This window comes from Chelonoidis abingdonii, chromosome 5 (genome assembly GCF_003597395.2).
Source record: "Chelonoidis abingdonii isolate Lonesome George chromosome 5, CheloAbing_2.0, whole genome shotgun sequence".
Classification (NCBI taxonomy): domain Eukaryota; kingdom Metazoa; phylum Chordata; order Testudines; family Testudinidae; genus Chelonoidis; species Chelonoidis abingdonii.
In genome coordinates, this window is record NC_133773.1 from 56877060 (window position 1) to 56896948 (window position 19889).

Sequence of the window (19889 nt, forward strand, 5' to 3'; positions counted from 1 at the left end):
TTTTGTATTTGGTTTAGGTCACTATTTTTTGGAACTGTTAGTGAATCAAAAAATCAGTTGTTCACCGAGCTCTACTAATGACCACAGTAAATGCCTTTATTTCACAGGCACAACATCATCTACGGTTAAAGGTGGCATGAATCTCTCTCTTCTAAGGAATCAATTTCAATTGCTTCTAATTTTTTAGTTATCTTTTGGTAAGCTTGTTCTGAGCCCAGGAGGGGACCTTTTTGAAAATCTGAGCAAAGAGTTCATCCGTATTTGAGAATAAAAAGCATGGTGGAAAAAATGCATCTTATGTGCTGCAACTTTTTCTTAAAAAGAGCAAAAGGAAATCTTCCCCACTCCTCATAGCACCTCACCAATCTGATGCAGAAATATAAAGTTAGGCAAGGAGGTAGTCTAGATCACAGATGTGCCTTTTCATGATCTGTGCAAACTAGGTTATTTTGTAAATTGTTATTTGGGGGTATGGGTTGAAAAGGACATTTTGCATGCACACTCAATTTTGTAAGGTGACCCCTTAACAGAGCATCAATATTCTATTGGTTCTAAGCAGGCAACTGTAGATTATGAAAATTCATGAAGTATCCTGCCTTCTCCCATATAAGAACATAACAATGGCCTTACTGGGTCAGACCAAGGGTCCATCTAGCCCAGTATCCTGTCTTCCGACAGAGGCCGGTGCCAGGTGCCACAGAAGGAATGAACAGAACAGGTAATCATCAAGTGATCCACCCCCTGTCACTCATTCCCAGCTTCTGGCAAACAGAGGCTAGGGACAGTATTCCTGCCCATCCTGGCTAACAGCCATTAATGGACTTAATCTCCAGGAACTTATCTAGTTCTTTTTTGAACCCTGTTACAGTCTTGGCCTTCACAACACCCTTTGGCAAAGAGTTCCACAGACTGACTGTGCACTGTGTAAAAAAATACTTCCTTTTGTTTGTTTTAAACCTGCTGCCTTTCTAAAGCATTAGATTGGGTCCCAATAGAGTTCAATTCTATTTATGCCTTTTCCATACCTGCCTCTACCTCAGATTTTTTGCATGGCCTTTGGCAAGCAAAAAAACCCTTTTTGCCTCAGTTCTTCATCTCTAAAGTTGGAGTAATACCACTCAACCTCATGAGGCGTTAGGAGGACAAATTTATTAGCCTTTGTGAAGTGCTCAGAACTACAGTAATGGGTGCCATAGAAAAGTCCATAAAGACAGAAAAAAAATCCTTATTCAGTGGAAGGTTTGGATGCCATACAATAAATGAAGGTCACACAGTGGCACACCCTGAACAAAGGCGGCTAAAAAGAAATACTGAATTATCTTATTCACTGAGAACCAGTCATCCTGTGCACTAATACCTGGCATGGGTGCTGCAGGAGAAAAAATAAAGTATGTGATCATGTAAATCAAGAATATACCTAAAGCCCTAATCCAGCAAAGCATCTAGGCCATGTCTACACTAGCGATCTTACACTGGCATAGCTGTACCAATGCACCTGCACCACTGTACCAATGCACCTGCACCACTGTAAGATCATTCATGATTCTGCTCTATGCCGATGGGAAAGAGCTTTCCCATCAACATAATAAAAACCACTTCCCTGAGCAGCAGTACCTATGTCAGTGGGAGAACATAGCGCTGTCCATAGCTTCTGTCGACGAAAATTATGTAGCTCTGGGCTGTGTTTTTTCCCACACCCCTGAGCAACGTAAATTATACTGACAAAACTGGTAGTGTAGACATGGCCGTAGACATAGTGCTTAACTTTACACTCAAGAGTAGTTCCATGGATATCCATGGGACCATTCGTGCTCAAACTTTACATCAATTTAAATGATTCACTGGATTGGGGCCAAAATACATCCGTACAAAGATGCAGAGTTAAGCAGGGGTAGGCTAATTTAATTTAGGAATTTTCTGGACTTTTGATTGCTTCATTTTATGACCTTAACGGTTTATTTATCTTCTTCTCTCCCCATACATTTTGTGCTGTGATTCCACTCACTCACTCTCTCACATACACACACGACCTTTCAACTTTTATCTGTTTTAATTGCTTCCTTTTCCCTCATGTTCAATTTTATTGTATTTTGTAGTTCAATTCCCTCAAACGTTCCTATATTAGACACTGGAATGCAGTTTATAATTTGCTCACCAACAGATCCAACGATATTACCTCTGTTTTTTAACTTTGTCATCAGTTGTTTAAAATAGCTACTTTAAAACTAATATCTAGTTTTCCCCTACTGCATCAGTAACCATAACAATTTTAAGAATCATTTGCTGGAATTAATTATCAAATTATAGCATAATGGAAAAAAATTGACGGAGATGGAGACCTTTAAGTTGCATTAATTACTGGAATAATTTTTAATCTAATAATAGCAAAAAAACTTTCCAGTTCCTCAGCTCGTTTCCAAATTGTTTCATGTTTTGAAGACTCTAGTCAGTCCTGAAGAATTACAGGATATTTGTGGTCAGCCACTAGTAGTTTTTCTTTTTACTAATCATAACTTGAATTTTTGGTTGGAAGAGAGAAATTTTTCTTGGCTTCATGAATCTTGAAAAATGTACTGTCTACTAACTAGACCAAGGTCACAGAACATTTAGTTGCTTGTGTCACGGAAAAAAATTTAGCAGATGAAATTTTAAATACACTTTGGAGATGCTCACATTTATACAGAGACCAACCTTGCCACACACTTCCACCTAGTCACAATTAACGTACCAGTTTGGGACATAACAAATCTTCGTTCCACCAAAGAAAATTATATCAGCGTACTCCAATTTACAAGAGCTATTATCATGTTAGTTTTAAACATAGTCTCTAACAAAACCTCACATTCTTAATTTTTTTTAATAATAATTTCCCTTTTTGAAGTAAAAGGAAACCCCATGGTTTCGACAAGCAAATCTCCCCTTGTACAGATACATTTGCTTTTCCTTCCAGTGGTCATGTTTTCTGTTTAAAAGTGGGCTATAAACCCCTTAAACAAGTAGAAAAAATCATTTTGCAAATGTGGACTATTTCAAGGAGATGGATAAACATATTCCAGACTCTCATTCATTCTAGAGACTTCCCAGAAGAATTCTAAAGTATGATACAGGCGAGTCGCATCATACGTGCATTTAACTTACATGAATTCAACTATACGCGCTTGGCAAAAAAAAAAAAAAAAGAACAACAACAAGATACCTGTAAATAGTGCGGGTGATTCCACCCAATAAGCATATGCCCCGGATTGAGCATGAGATGGGAGACATGAATCTGCTGTTCCCTCAGTCGTTCTCAGTTCCTGCATGTCTTTCATAGCATGAGCATCTCGATGCACTGACTGTGATTCTAGTGTTTAAAGATAAGTATTTTTTGTACAACATGGCCCCTAAACACAAGCCAACTACTTCATCTGGTGCTCAACCGAAGAAACAGCAATCTGTTCCAATGCTGGAGGAAAAACTGGCTGCGATGGACTTACTGAGAGACGGTATGTGGTGCGTAAATACGGCCGCAACGAATCTAGCATCCATGCCATCAAGATTCAAGAGAGAGAAATTGTCAAGCCGTGGCATCAAGTGCTCCAATAACTGCTAAAGTGACGAGCCAGGTGTGTGATAAGACTTTAGTGAAGACTGAAAAGGCATTAAACTTATGGCTGGAAAACATGAATAGTGAACGCGTGCCTATTGATGGCAACACGTTGCCAGAAGAGGCTCTTATTTTCTACGTGCTGTTCAAACCTCCTGCCGAAGAGGGACAGCCTTCTGATGAGAAGGAACTGAAAGCCAGTCAAAGTTGGCTTAATAGTTTTAGGAACTGCTTCAACCTCAAAAACGTGAAGACTGCTGGTGAAGCTGCATCTGCCAATGAAGAGGCCGCAGAAGCCTACCCCAAACTATTAAAGAAATCATAGAAGAAAAGGCCTATCTTCTGTTTTTAATGCTGACGAGACTGGGCTCAATTGGAAAAAAATGCCCAACCACACTTATATTTCAAAATCAGAAAGACAAGCCCCTGGCTTCAAAGCAGCTAAGGACCGTATGACTGTGTTGTTCTGTGGCAATGCAGCTGGGCATTTAATAAAGTCAGGACTGCTCTACAGAGCTGCAAGGCCCCATGCACTAAAAGGCAAGAACAAAAATCTCCTGCCTGTGTTCTGGCAATCAAATAAAAAGGCTTGGGTGACGGCAGCATTATTTCTGGATTGGTTCCACAAGTGCTTCATTCCAGAGGTCATGTGGTACCCTGAAGAGAAACGACTTGACTTTAAAGTGTTGCTGATCATAGACAATGCTCCTGGCCACCCTGCAGCATTTCAGTTTGCACATAACGACATTGAAGTTGTCTTTTTCTCCCCCCTCCATACCACCTCCATCCTCCAACCTCTCAACTAAGGCGTGATTAGCTGTTTCAAGGTCACGGACACGAGGCTAACATTCCCACGGATACATAGCGCTATGGATGCTGATCCCAGTGTTAATGTGATGGAGTGTTGGAAGTCCTTTAACATTGCCAATTGCATCGCTTAAATTAAACAGGCAACAGAAACAGTCAATGCATGTTGGCAAAACCTATGGAAAGAGTGTGTGAATGATTTTAAGGGTTTCACGACCATTGACAAAGAAGTGAAACGCATTGTTCAGGTGGCCAGGCAAAAGGGTGGTGATGGCTTCATCAACATCCTTGAGGAAGAAATTGAAGAATTAACTGAGCGCTATATAGAAACATCAACTAACGAAGAGTAGAGGAACTGATAAAATCATCTACAGAAGATGAAGATGACGACGATGAACAGGAAAAGCCAGCAAGTTGGAATCTTCATAAATTTGCTGAAGTGTTCCAAGCAGCGAAACACTTGAATGATTTAATTTCTGAATACGATACCTCTACGGAATGAAGCCTCAAAATCACATGTAGTATTACAGACTATTTGAGGTCGTATCAAGAAATGTTTGAGCAGCTCAAGAGACAACCATGTTTTTCAAGGGAAAACAACCAGCAGCAGATGAGCCTACACAATCAACTTCTCGAGCTGAACCAGAGCCAACCACTTCGTCTACGACTCACTCTCCATCACCTAAGTTCTCCGACATCTCTGTCTCCTGGATCAACATCAAGCCCTGGCAACTCCTTGTAATTACCCCCTTAATTAAAAACACAGTACTGTAAATTATATTTTGCATATGTACTCATATATTGTACATTACTGTATACATTATACATTTATACATATTACTGTACAGGGTTGTATACACAAAACCATGTACAGTATACTGTACTTTATGGGTGATTTAAGCGATTTTCAAGGGTAATTTTGACTATACGCGATTTTCGCCTTATGTACTGACTTTAGAACCTAACCCCCACGTAAGATGCAACTCCACTGTATTTAAAAATCACTTCTTTCTGAAATTTTCCCAGAGTTTGTTGCTGATGTCTGAAAATACATTACAATCTCAAAGCCACAACTTTGACATTTCTCACAAGACTCAGACTACAGAAAACCCCAAAACAAGGTAACACTGAAAACTAAAAAAGGAATTATTTGGCTATATTTTCATAAGAATTTTATGTTTCAACATGGAGCCTGATCAAATACTGTGGCCTTGACCTAGCAAAGGCATACTTTACACATTGTGAGTAGTCCCATTGACTTTGATACATAAGTCTTGGCAGGACTGGAGCATGAAAAGTCAGACAACTTCTACTTTTCCCCCTGCCATCCCATCTCCTTAGCCCTCCAGATCTGCTACAGCCCTTTCCAGCTCCTAACCCTATATATCTTGACATCTTTATGAAGAGAGGACTGCAAAATATAAAATTCCAAGTTGCTTAAAATACCATACAAGAATATGCAGAAAGATAGGCCCAAGAAAGCTTTACTATTTACTCAGACAAGAGGTATGGGTGAACTGCTCAGATGCAAACTTCTGAGGTATGGGTGTTCAGCACCCTAAGTGAAAAAGAATTAACACCCAATACAGATCTAACGCATATTGTGAAAGATCAAAGGTTCTTCTGCAACAACCAGGATACTAAAGGTTGGTTGTCTGAAAAACAACTGATGCCCAAGCCTCCCAATGACACTTGGTAAAATTCTCAAAAAAGACTCTCTATATTTTCAACCAATAAGTAAGATATTTGCAGTGACAATAAGGAAGATTTTGATCAAACATTTTACATAAGGGGTTCTGAAGAGACATCAAATTTACAAAAGCAATTAAAGATTTCAAAGCGGAATATCAGATGATAGTACAATGGCAACGTTGTTGCATTCTCAGTAAAGATCTGGCTTGATCTAATTAATAAAGAATTGGAGCCGCACAAGCATAAAATAAAAATAATAGCCAGAGAAGCTACGGAACTTTTCCCAAAACTAAGCCAGCATGATTGACCCCAAATACAAAGATTAGGGTCAGAAAATAAAGAGGCTAAAATGTGGCCATTGCAATATAAACCTGAACGACTTCCCTTCTAGCACAAAGAGTTGTTGAAGACCCAGATGTCCAAATCTAGGATTGCAAAAGAGATTGCCACAGTTCACTGCACTAAAATAGTGAGAAAAATATACAGGAAAATCATTGACAATAGAATGGCTGAATTCAGAATGTTGTCACTTTTCATGAGCTGCATTCTGTCCAACCAGTTCTGCATCTATACAGAACATTTTTAATCACATTCTGATTGGTTTGTTTGGAGCATCATAATAGGGTAGGTGCCTGGAAAGTAATCAAGTGGTAAGAGCACATTAGTGTGTAAAGGCAGATACAAAAGAGTTGTAGGCATGCTAAGTGAAAACTTGATTAATGGGTTCTTGTATTTTCTTTACAGAATTGCAAGTTATTCATTGTGGGGAATATGCACCTATTTCTGAATAATAAATATGCTTACCAAGTGATGTTTTCAGATCAAATATTTTTTATGAAACAATCATAATTCTTTTGAAGTGAGGGAAAACAACAAGGTAAGAGTAATTTCCACTTTTTTCCTCCCTGGGTTATAGAAAAATCACAATTAATCTGGCTGGAAGTCTCTTCCTCTCCTCTCCTCTCCTCTCCTCTCCCTGTATGTCTCAGACCTTAGCAACAGGGAGGAGGGGAATACTTCCAGCCGAAATTTCTAGGGAGGCATCTTCTCCATCTAGCGATTAAACTGTACATAAAAGGATTTTCTGTACACCACCACCCCCTCCACCTCTCATTTCCTCCCTTTGTGCTATTCTACAGCAGCCTGATGGCAACACAGTTCACCAGGGGAAAGACACCTTGGTACACCCTTGGCCAAGACTAAGGGCTTGGCTACATTGGCACTTTACAGCGCTGCAACTTCCGTGCTCAGGGGTGTAAAAAAACACCCCCCTGAGCGCTGCAAGATGCAGCCCTGTAAAGTGTCAGTGTAATCAGGGCGGAAGCACTGGGAGCACAGCTCCCAGCGCTGCACGCTACACCCATAAGGGATGTGGTTTACAAGCAGCGCTGGGAGAGCTCTCTCCCAGCACTGCAGCTCTGACTACACTCACACTTCAAAGCGCTGCTGCGGCAGCGCTCCCACAGCACTGCCGGGGCAGCGCTTTGAAATTTGTAATGTAGCCATACCCTATGAAGGGTATGTAGTTTCCAGAAACTCGTAACCTCTAAGGAGAGGGCTGAAGGGTAAAGTAGTTCTCTTCTCTTTGGGATGTCTCTATGAAGTTACCCAAACAGCAGTCATCTTAATAAATATAAGATTTATTAAAAAAGAAAATGGAATTAAAATAAAATGAATGGCTTGCTTAACATATCTAGACTTACACTTTTCATAAGATAAACTAGATAAGGCATCCTCAGCTTAGCTACAGAGGACAAAGGGGAAAAAAAGGAAAGAATAGTTTGACTACTCTAGTCTGCCAATCAGACCATAGTGCTGTCTACAGACAGATGCATCTTCCTTAACACTCATTGTCAAGCTCCAATCAGATATAGAGATACTAACAGTTTTGCCAAATAATCTTCTCTTCTTACAACCCCATCCCAACACCCAGTTTTGAACTCACTGCTTTCTCCAAGAGTTTGTCTACACACTATAAATATATTAGTTTGAAACATATGTAGTTAAAGTGGTTCAACCATCTAGTGTTGACGGTTATATCATTATGCAGTGTTTGTACCACTATGGTTTATTCCCCTAAATGTAAAGGAATAAGTTGTATTGATGTAATTGCTTGTACATTAGGAGTTGTACCAATAATTATTTTGCTTAAAATTAAATACATACACTTCTGACGAAAACTGTTAAAATCAGTGCAAGAATTGCAATCTTATATAAGGCCTAAGAGATAGACCACTGAAAACAAAGAGGTCACCTACACTGGCCAGTAGTTCGGACTACCTTGATGTGAATAGCAGTGCATACCAAAGTGCTGCACTGGAACTCCCCTGCGTGGAAGCAAACAGAAAGGTTTCTAGTACAGTTCGCCTCAAAAAGGACTATTTTAATATGAACTAGGAGCCTTTTAGTTCATGCCTGCAGCATTCCACACAGGGAAGTTACACTTTGTTGTGCACTGTTGTTCACTGTAGTTTTAACTGCAGGGCAGCAGAGACATAGCCAAAATCCCATTAACAGTAATTCACAACAGTCTCTCTATAAAGGCTTAACAACCTAGCACAGATACCAGCTTTGAGAGAATACTCTAGCCAGTCATATCTAGTTCAGGTCAGGCTTCTTTTACAATTCCACCAAGATACTATTTACTTTACTAAAAAATATAATTATGGATGGGTCCCCAGGCCCTCCATCACATTCATGATAATGGGATTTGAAATTAAATAGTTTTGCCAACCTTCAAGCTGCATCAGGTTTGTGGATTCCTGACAGCCTGACCATGTTTCGCTCCTACACGCAATCTGGCAAAGTTACTAAGATAAAAACTAAGGCACATTTTGGGAAATGTAAAAATAGTACCAATAAACACAATAAACCCCTACGTCTAGTCAACACAGTCAACTAACTGTATCGAAACTCAGCCCTGCAAAGAAGGCAGGGAGGGGCAGTTTGTTCAGGTGGTGTAACCAGAGTCACATACTCTTAGCTTAAGAGAGAGAACTGATACGTAGATACAGACTTTCTGACCCTGACTCTATGTCAGTGGTTTATGAAATCTAAGGGCCCCTCAGAGCGGAGTCTGACACACCGAGAGGTGCACCTAGCAAAAGCCACCCTGTAGGGGGGTGCTTGCTGGAGGTCCCGAGAAAGGCCTGAACGAGCCATGGGGAAGGGGCTTCGTCTCACTCCAGTCAGCGGGGTCTCCGGCAGGCGGCCCCGTGCGGGGAAGCTGGCACTGTCCGTACCTGTGCAGTAGCCAGGCAGAGGCGCAGGTTGTGCTGGGCCAAGTGTCAGCACCACTAGGGCCCCTGAGAAACCAGGAGCGATGAATTCACCTTCCAAACAAAGCGAGAGACCCTCGGGGCTCTGGGCTCCAGCTGTCACCACTCCCCGCTGGATCCCGCCGGCCGCTCCGCGTGCGCCCTGCTGCGGGGCCCGCCCCTTAACACGGAGCGGCAGGGGGAATATAGGAGACACTCTGCCCGCAACCTCCTCACGGTGCGATACTCACATTACAGCCGCCCCGCCCACTCCGCAGCTCACGCCCAACTCCGTCCCCCAGCGATGACGTCACGCTGCAGACGCGTCCAGAAGCGCCTCCGACACTATCTTAGCCGCGCCCTTACCCTAAGCCGTCGCGCTCTTTGAGCGTCCCCCTGTTCTCTATGGTGAGTGTCTCTTCCCCTCCTTCCTCACGTCTCTATGGTTCGTAGCTGCGGCTCCTCTCTGGGGGTGGCGGCCATTTTGGCCGGGTGGCAGTAGGAGCACGTTGTGTGTCTGCTTGTGAGTGTCGGGACCAGGCTACTCCCCTGTCCACCCACTCGCCCCGGCCGGGTGGTTTTCCTTCCCGCCTTCCGGTAAGTGGAGTCAATAGCGGAGCCGGGCGGTGCGCACGAGCTCTGAGGAGACCCATTCCCCGGCCAGGGCCAGGCGGCGCCGGGGGGTCGTTGCACCAGCTGGTACCGGCGAGAGGCGCCGCGTCTACGATGGGGCAGGAACAACCCCCGAGCGGGGTCGGGCAGCCTCCCGGCTCTCCCTGGGGGGGACTCGTGTCTACGCGACACCCCCCTCTCCGGGTGCTGTTAGCAGAGCTCCTTTCTCAGCCTGGGAGGGGTGCGAGGCCCCGACCCTCTCCCTAGGGTGACCAAATGTCCCGATTCTATAGGTACAGTGCTGATTTTGGGGTCTCTTACTTATATAGGCTCCTATTACCCTCCCTCCCCTCCCCCCGCACACCCTGTCCCGATTTTTCACACTTGCTGTCTGGTCAACCTCCCCCTCCCCCTGCTTCCTAGAGCCCCCACCCATTTGCTGCGGTATTGGGGCCCAGACCCCCCCCCCTTCGATACTGAACGTGCATGGGGGCACCAAACACACAGCTCCACTGGGTTGTCAGACCACAGCCTCCCCAGTGGTGACAGTGGGGATCCCCCCCCCCCCCCACACACACACCCTCCGTTGGATGATAGACCCCCCCTCCCGCCACCTACTCTGCCACGGAGGGAGGCCCCGGTACCCCAGTTTCCATCTGGTGCTGCCTTTCACAAGGTGAGTCAATCTCTGTGTGCTCTAGTTTCCCCATCTGTAGAACAGAGACTAACAGTCACATCAGGGCATTGTGATGAGAATAAGTTGATGTTTGTAAAGTTTACTTGGATGGTAAGTGGACCGCAGTGAAGTGCAAAGGATTATTTTTAGTGTTGCCTGGTTGTCATAAGGGCAATATTCACTTAGGGAACTGATTTGTCTTTTCCCACATGTTGTATAATTTGTGCCAAACCTCTCTATTTAGGGGAGGTTGTTCCTATATTTTGCAAGCAAATTTTTAGAGCCCTAGCTAAATGTCTAGTAGGAAGCTTGCTTTGCTGGGATGTTGTTTACCTGCAGAACTATCAATTTTTGCAGAATGTATATTTTTATTTTATTTTAAATTCTAGAACTTGTGGTTGTGAAGATAACTTTTTGATGTGAACTGGTACTATGCTGTCTGCCCACAGACTTGGCTCATCATAGCTTTGCAATGCACCAGCAGCAGGATGAAATTGACAGCTATGTCAGTTTCATACTGCTGTTGTTGAAATCGGCAATAAAGGTTGATTCTGCAGGAACTCCATCTTAAAGGAGAAACTATCATATGTTATGTTTCCTGTCAAAGCCAGGAATCTCTAAAATGAGGAAAAGGGAGAGAAATCCTTCCTATAGGTGCATACACTCAAGGAAGAAAGATGTATTAACTAACAGAAAGTAAGAACGTAGCATAAAATCCAAGCAAAGAAAAGGCATTTGTAGTTTTCAGTGTTAATACTAGTGGGGAGATTAGTGTTTACCACTACATGCTAATATGTTAATACTACAACTCCCCTTTTTCCCCACTAAAATCATATGTTGTGTCTAACACAAGGTAAGAACACACCCTTTTCTCCAGTGAAGACAAGACCTGGCAGTAGTAAGAGGTGAGTGCTTCAAATTTATAAAATACTTTATAGCCAGAGATTGTTATGAAAGATGGAGATCTGCCAAGCATGGTCCAGTACCCTGAGTAAGTAAGAGAACAGAAAGATTCTTACCAACAATAGGGAAAGGCTTTGCTCCAGGACCTTTTAAAAGTGCTGTCTTATGCACCTTTAGGTATTTAGTCCTCTGATGTGTAGATGTCTGGGAAGTCTTTTGATTATGACATTAGATTCATCGCTCTTTTAATTCAAACTCTTACTCCAAAGGAGTTAAAATGTGTCTCTTTTCTCCCCAAATGTATCTATAACTTTCCTGTCCTAGCAGATATTACAATATATATACATCTCCTTTCCCATTCTAAGGAAATATTTGAGGATGAGGCTTCTTACATCATATATTTTGTTGCTGTATGAATGAGTCACAATTCCTATTGTTCAACACTATTAAACATGTCCATCCATATTTCTATTTCAATGTGTTAGTTGACAATGTGATGCTGCTTTCCAGTAATCAGAAAGTTGTTAACATTAGCCTGGAGTTCTTTGCTTCCATCTGCAGAATGTGCTTCGTGAGCAGTCTGTTGAGATTAAATGTAGGGCATGTCTACCCTGGCAGAGTTATAGTGCTGAGAAATACAGCGCTGCTCAGAGAGCGCTGAAGGGAAACGGCTGTTGTGTGTTGATACTGTCAGCTGCCTGAGCAATAGCGTGTTCACACTTGTGGCATTTGCAGCAGTATTCGGAGAGGTGTACTTTGGGCAGCTATCCCACACACCACCTTTTTCTCTTCTGCCACTAAGACTTGTGGAAAAGCGAAGGGGGTTGCAGGGCATCCTGGGTCCTGTTGCAATGCCCCATGATGCAGTGCTTTGCATCCCAGCAATCCCTGTGCTTCCGTCCCCCTTTGCCACCGTATTTCAATGGTTTGTGTACTGCGCGCCCTGCCTCTTTGGGCTGAAGGAATGGATCCCACACTGTTGACCAGTATGCTTCTCGCTCTCACTAGATCTCATGAGTGGCAGTGGAGTTATTCCTTAAACTACAAAAGCAAGGGGAGTTTGACATTGATCTCGCCAGGCATAGTAGCTGTCACGTGAGATTTCTTCTAGCATTCACAGAGGTGCTGACCACAGTGGAATGCCACTTTTGGGCTTGGGAAGCAAGCACGGAGGCGTGGTGGGATCACATTGTTATGCACGTCTGGGATAACGAGAAGTGGCTGCAGTACTTTGGGATGAGGAAAGCCACATTCATGAGACTGTGTAATGAGCTCTGCCCTGCCTGCAGCGCAAGAACACGAGAGCGAGAGCTGCCCTGCCGTTGGAGAAGTGCATGATGATTGCACTGTGGAAGCTGGCTATTCCAGACAGCTACTGATCAGTTGCTAGTCAGTTCGGGGTGGGAAAGCTTACTATTGGACTCGTGTTGACAGAAATGTGCAGGGCCATTAATGGCATCCTGCTCCGAAAGACCGTGACTCTGGGCATCGTGTGTGACATTGTAGATGGCATTGTACAAATGGTTTCCCTAACTGCGGAGGGGCGATAGATGTCACACACATTCCAATTCTGGCACCAGACCACCTAGCCACAGAGTACATTAATCGCAAGGGATATTTCTCAATGGTCCTCCAGGCGCTTGTGGATAACAGTGGGTATTTCACAGACATTAACGCAGGCTGGTCCAGAAAGGTGCATGACGCATGCATCTTTCAGAACACTGGCCTCTTCAGGAAGCTGCAAGCAGGGACTCTTTCTGGACTAAAAGATCACCGTAGGGCAAGGGTTCTCAAAATGGGGGTTGGGACTCCTCAGAGGGTCACGAGGTTATTATATGGGGGGTCATGAGCTGTCAGCCTCCACCCCAAACCCTGCTTTGCCTCTAGGATTTATAATGGTGTTAAATATATCAAAAAGTGGTAAGGGGGTTGCACTCAGAGGCTTGCTATGTGAAAGGGGTCACCGGGACAAAAGTTTGAGAACCACTGCCGTAGGGGAAGTAAAAATGCCCATTGTGATCCTGGGAGACCCCACCTACCAGTTAATGCTGTGGCTTATGAAGCCATACACGAGTCAACTTAACATCAGCAAGGAGCGGTTCAACAGCAGGCTGACCAGGTGCAGAATGACTGTTGAATGTGCTTTTGGCCATTTAAAAGCCCACTGGTGCTGCCTCTGGGAAGCTGGACCTGGCCGATGACAATATTCCTATGTTTATAGCCATGTACCGTATGCCCTATAATATTTGTGAAGGGAAGGGTGAAAGCTTCACTCAAATGGATTGCAGAGGCTCAGCGCATTGAGGCTGAGTTTGAACGGCCAGAGATCAGGTCTATTAGAGGGGGCATAAGGATCAGGGATGCCTGGAGGCAGCAATTTGAAGCTGACAGGCACTAATATTTGTTGCTACGCTCAGCAGTGCAGTGCTTGTAATGCCAGGAGATGATGGGTGCACATGATGCAATATGTGGGTTTAACATAATTGTATGTTGCTTTGCAGCGCTCTTTTTGCTTTCAGTTAATAGAATAAAAATTGCTTTCAATCCAACACAATCCTTGTATTAAAAGACAACAACTGGAGGAAAGAGTAAAACAAAAAAAATCAGCAACAGTGAGAGGGATGGGGAAGGGAAGGTCTGAGGAGGAGGGGTCTCGGGATAGTGTACAGTGCAGCAGGTACTGTACTTCAGCAGGGCCAAATTGCATAGGGATGGGTGTTGAGTGCAGTGGTTAGTGGGAGTCCGCAGCGCTGGACTGTGAGAGGGGAGGAGTGGAATGCAGTGAAGCAAGGAGGTTGATAAGTGTCTTGGCAGTGTCTGGGGGGTGCATGGGAAAGAGTTTTGTGACAGTGGCCGCAGGGGAGGCTGGACGCAGAGCTGTTTGGTTTGAAGAGCTAGTATTGTCTGCAGTGTGTTTGCTTTGCACTCCATAACCTTTAAGAGCCGCTCCATGGCTGCATTGTGGCATGCCCACGTTCTCCTTTCGGTCTGTCTTCTTGCTGTTCTGCCACTCCTTCAATTCCTGTTTCTCGGCAGCGGAGTGCATCATAACATCATGCAGAAAGTCCTTCTTAGTTCTTCTTGGCCACTTTCTAAATCTGTGCAGCCTTTCAGCCGGCAGTAACAAAGAGAGAGGCTGGGCTCCCAAGGTTATCTCTGTGAAGTTTAAACATCACATTTTACAGAAGCAGCGTTGTTTGCAACACAGAGAAAACTGTTTCAGTAATTTAAAACACAGCCAGTACTCTCATACCTGTCACTAACTGGCGGACCCCAGGCAAGCAACAAGAGCCAAAATGGTGAGTAGCCTCAGGGGCAAGAGAGATGGCTCTTCCCAGACCCTGCTGTACACTGGGCATGTGGCTCTTGGGGAGAGCCAGCACTGTAGAGGGTGGGGGCTGATAATCATTGCTGTCCCCACACTTTCCATAGGATGCAATGGTTATGGAAGATATCTCACTGCTGAGAGTGAGTAGGGAATCAAGGGGAGGGTTTTCTCCAAAAATTCAGCTTCTGCCCTGGCCCCTGTGCGGCTCACCTGTGTGCAGCGATGGTTCTTCCCCCTCTTTCCTGCCCCAATGGCACAGTGTTGCGGGAAAGTTACCATTAATGGGGCAAGAAAAAACAGTTCTGCCAAAGAACCTGCGGCAGTGGATTGCCCAGTATCTCCATGAGAGTTTTGTATAGATCTCTGAGGGAGATTCCCATAAAGTGAGGGAGTCAATCAAGAGCCTGTTCCGCCGCTCAGATTAGGCATGTGGTGGGAGACAAGCCTACTTTCTGCAACAACAACTTTCTTCAGTGATTCCCAAAATCAGACCTAAGTACCAGGGGCCTCTTCTGTCTGCACTTGGTCAATCTCTAACAGCTGTAACTGGCTAGCCTCCTCCAGGGTAGAAAAGAGCTCCTGGCTGCAAGCATCTCTGATCTGAGTCATCCTCTGCCTCTGGGAACCCCTCTCCATCCACATCCTTGTCCAAGATTTCCTCCTCCTGGCTCGGTTCACTCTCAACAGGCACATGAGCCACCAAGGTATCCACAGTGGTCTTTGTAGTGGAGGAGGGGTCGCCACCGAATATTGTGTCCAGCTTTTTGTAGAACCAGCATCTAGTGGGTGCAGCACCGGAGCAGCGGTTTGCGTCCTGCACTTTGTGGTAGGCATTCTGCAGCTCCTTCACTTTGACCCTGCGCTGCAGTGTGTCCCAGTCATGGCCTCTTTCTGTCATGCATCGTGAAATCTGTCCATAGGCATAATTCCTATGGCTGGAGCTCAGCTGGGGCTGGACAGCCTCCTCTACCCAAATGCTGATGAGGTCCAGCAGCTCAGCATTGCTCCAAGTGGGGGATCACCTGGTGCGTGGAGCAGGCATGGTCACCTGGAAAGATGCACTGAGACCAATGCATGCATCACTGAGCAAACAGGAAGGAGACTTTCAAAATTCCAAGGGAATTTATGGGGTGGGAATGACAGTTGGTCACCTGAGGACAGGGCAGTAGAGTTTAAACCAATGACCAGAGAGGTGAGAACAGGCATTGTGGGACACTTCCTGGCAGCCAATCACAGCGCTATAATCGACCACAGTGTTTACACTGGCACCGCAGTGCAGTTACCCTGGTGCAGAAAGCTCTATACCTCTTGTTGGGGTGTTTTTTTTGTTTTTTTTTTTAAAGTGCTACAACTGCACGGTTTCTGCCACTAAGTGGCTTGGCAGTGTGTACATGTCAGGAGTTACAGCACAGAAAGCTGCTTTACTGCGCAGAAACTTGCCAGCGTAGACAGGGCCTAAGAAAAAAACTTTGGGCTTGTCTAAACACAGTTTTTTGTATTGCTTTAACTAAAATAATGATTTAGAAACCAATATATAGTTTAAGCACAGTACAAAAACTGCATAGACCAGCCCTTACTATGTGTTCCTCTTTTACACTTTTGGACTTCTAGCACATACTGATACTTCTAGCTTTTGTAAATATAATATTTGTTCACATATTGACAACTGGTTCTATATGTATTTAACTATTTTTATAAATTATTTTTGTCAGATATTCTAATTTTAAAATTTTCTTGATGGTCTTATCAATATATGTGGGGTTATCGGATTTGGCTCATTAGTTTTATAATTGAGACATGTTTCTTGAAAATTGTTTTCTAAAAGTAAATACTACTTATTCTCAGTCTTTTTACCAGTTAGTGCTTTTAAAATGTGATTTGTGGAACACTTCATCTGCTTTTTGCAAAGTAAATGTTTTTAATACATGCTGAGTTCTGAATACAGATCTGTTTACTTTTTAATATAATTGTATTGTCCTGTCTTCATTCAATTTTCTGTCTTAACTAACAGTTGCATATTCCTCTACTTATTTATAGTAAATTGCACTTTACATAGGTGCAACAGCATGCTGAATTACTTTCTTCCTCTTTGCAGTTGATTATATTAAGTCTTTCATGGTAATTTGCTCGTATAGAGATCCAGCACATGTAAAAATTATGCATGATCCAAATTCTAGTAAATTAGGTTGGTTTTGCTTTTTAAGTATTACAGTATAATGATGGAGTTATTGTTTTCTTCCATAAATTCTTGCAGGATAAAGTGTTTTGCTTATTTTGAAAAGAAAATATTTTTTGTTTGGTCAAAGATTCAAGAAGGAGTTGGAATCAAGAGCCTTATGAGAGTTGCTCAAATATGCCTAGATATGCACTTTGTTACTGCTAGCATTTTGTGTGCTTTATACTTTTTAGCCACACGCTTTAGAAATCATGTTAGACAATTTTGACTTGAAATAAATATGCTTTGCCAACATCTTAAATACTTCGTCAGCCATAGTCATTTTCTCTTTAGCAGTTTAGTTTGATTCACCTCTCATCATCGTAATCTTCTGGTAAACATTCTTGAGGTTGCCTTTCAAATGGAATTTACTAATCAAAATAATTTAATTATTCTGTGGTTAGTAAAAATTGAATTGGTAGAGTACTTTTCTGAGCCACCTAAACAAATTGAAAGAAGCAATATTGACTGTAAATTAGATGCTTCTAAATGCTGGTTGTTTCCACAGTATTTATTTATTTTATACTTAACAACATTTTCATGTAACACATTATGCTGTTGAGTAGGCTTGAGTTCCAAAATTTCAGCCTTGAGCCCAAACGACCTTTCTCAAGATGTGTAGGACTTTCCTGTTAAATCTAACCAAAATAAGTGTATTTAGTAACTATATATAAACATTATCTTGACTCAGTTTGTTGTCTGAAGATGTTACTTGGGATGCCCAGAGCTGTGAATCACAAGTAAAAGTTGAATGTGTCTCTGCTCAGTCCTCATGGCTGATGTCCTCATGGCTGGGAGGACTGGGGAATGCTACCGTGAGTCAACAAAGGGAGCACACGATGTCATTGTTTTTTCTCTATCCTGGGATTGATTTAAGTCTATAGGGGGCCTGAATAAACACTGGCATATCCATTGTGATGCACAGTGGAAACACTTTTCTCTCTGAGGTCCCTGTAGAGAGTATGTGAATTGGTAAATAAGTTTGTTTGGTAGTGTTATAGTAAAGATCAGATTTGATGTTGACACTTAACCTTCCCCCAAAAATCATTTACTGGGGGGAAAAATCGACAGGGAGAAAATATAAAGTTAATCAAATCTTTACATTTTTTTCCATAACATTATAAAGCTTATTTACCAATTCAATGCAAAGGCATGGGTAATGCGAGTGAACGCCGCAGACTTGTCAATAAAGTAGCGCCTACTTTAGGAACACTAAGGGGCTAAATCAAAACTCATCATCAAGAGGTATCTTACTTATTTCAATGGGTTTTGAATCGGGTCCTGCAATGAGAACCAAATCAGCAGACTCCTGCAGCAACACAGTTCTCATTGCAGAATAGTCTTCACTATAAGTAAAAATGCCAGCTAGTGATTTGTGAATTTTTTATTACACCTCTACCCCCATATAACACAAATTCGGATATAATGCGGTAAAGCAGCACTCCAGGAGGGCGGAGATGCGTGCTGCAGCGGATCAAATCAAGTTTGATATACACGGTTTCACCTATAAAGTGGTAAGATTTTGGGGGAAGGCTCCTGAGGATAGCGTTATATCAAGGTAGAGGTGTACTTATCTGGTGGGAAAAGCCCTTTAGCTACTAAGCTTAAAAAAAAAAAAAAAAAAAAAAAAATGGCAGTCATTGACCCCACTATTTACAAAGGGCTTTATTGGGAGAAAGGTAATATTGAGGATATATTCATGGATCCAGAACACACATACTTTCAGAAAAATCTTTTTGCATGTCTTAGAAGGAAACTCATTTTAAAAAATGGCAAGGTCTGGAAACTCCACACACATTAATTTTGTCTCCAGTGAGGACTAATACTCCTTAGTATATTTTAGATGATTTAATGATTCATTTTTTTTAGTTTTTCATTATAAAAAGGCCAGAGGGTCCTTGACTGAGACTTCAAATCTACAGGTGTGAGATAATGAGAGCTTCTACACAGCTGAGTGTTTAAGCGCCACAGATACTAAGCTTCTGAGGAGTCTCTCTTATGTTCTCTAGGCCAGGCATTCATTATTGTGTATTGGGCTCCCCAGGCTGGACACCTTCTACCCTTGTCCTGTAACTGGATTCATGGGGAGTGGGTTCCATGCTGACACAGGGGGGTTGCCTGGATAGATCCAATTGCAAGCTTGGGGCCTTAATCTATAAATCCACTGATTATTTTTAAATGACTTTAACACCTCTATTATATGTAAATATGCAAGATTTTCCTTCAAAAATTTCTAACAGCTTATTCAAGAAAATTATTTTAAAATTATATTAGGAAGAGAGAAATAAAACTTCAGAATTGTCTGGGTTTTTTTTAAAAGTAGAAAATTCCCTCAGACTTCCCTTATAGGTAGCAGCTGTAAATACCTATTAAACATGATTTAAAAAAAAAAAAAAAATGCTATGGTTAAATACATTTGGAAATTGAGAAATAGTATGTTTTTATTAAAAAAAAAAAACAGAAACATCAGGAAGTCTAGAAATACACAGGTTTCAGAGTGGTAGCTGTGTTAGTCTGTATCAGCAAAAAGAACGAGGAGTACTTGTGGCACCTTACAGACTAACAAATTTATTTAGGCATAAGTTTTCGTGAGCTACAGCTCACTTCATCAGATGCATGCAGTGGAAAATACAGATGGAAGATAGATAGATAGATATACACACACACAGAGAACATGAAAAAATGGGGGTTGCCATACCAACTCTAACAAGACTAATCAATTAAGGTGGGCTGTTATCAGCAAGAGGAAAAAAATGTGATAATCAGGTTGGTCCATTTCAAACAGTTGACAAGAAGGTGTGAGTAACAGTAGG

General features: G+C 42.7%; 2 protein-coding genes across 17 annotated transcripts in view; one reads left to right on the forward strand and one right to left on the reverse strand.

Annotated features, from left to right (window-relative positions):
- Positions 1-9588, reverse strand: part of ANAPC10 (anaphase promoting complex subunit 10) — a 265850-nt gene extending 256262 nt beyond the window's left edge. For 4 of the 13 annotated variants that reach the window (XM_075066304.1, XM_075066306.1, XM_075066305.1 and 1 more), the window contains exons 1-2: positions 9328-9585; positions 3197-3343 (exon numbers count right to left, since the gene is read on the reverse strand). In XM_075066304.1, the coding sequence (XP_074922405.1) occupies positions 3197-3250 (54 nt within the window). In that variant the 5' untranslated portion in view covers positions 3251-3343; positions 9328-9585. Of the gene's footprint in view, positions 1-3196; positions 3344-9327 lie in introns of all 13 variants that reach the window. The other 9 variants (XM_075066309.1, XM_032764920.2, XM_075066308.1 and 6 more) reach the window with 6 other exon arrangements.
- Positions 9589-9786: 198 nt separating this feature from the next.
- Positions 9787-19889, forward strand: part of ABCE1 (ATP binding cassette subfamily E member 1) — a 41814-nt gene continuing 31711 nt past the window's right edge. The window contains exons 1-2 of one of the 4 annotated variants that reach the window (XM_032764913.2): positions 9902-9939; positions 11484-11535. The gene's annotated coding sequence lies outside the window, so the exon portion shown is untranslated. Of the gene's footprint in view, positions 9940-11483; positions 11536-19889 lie in introns of all 4 variants that reach the window. The other 3 variants (XM_032764912.2, XM_032764915.2, XR_012655956.1) reach the window with 3 other exon arrangements.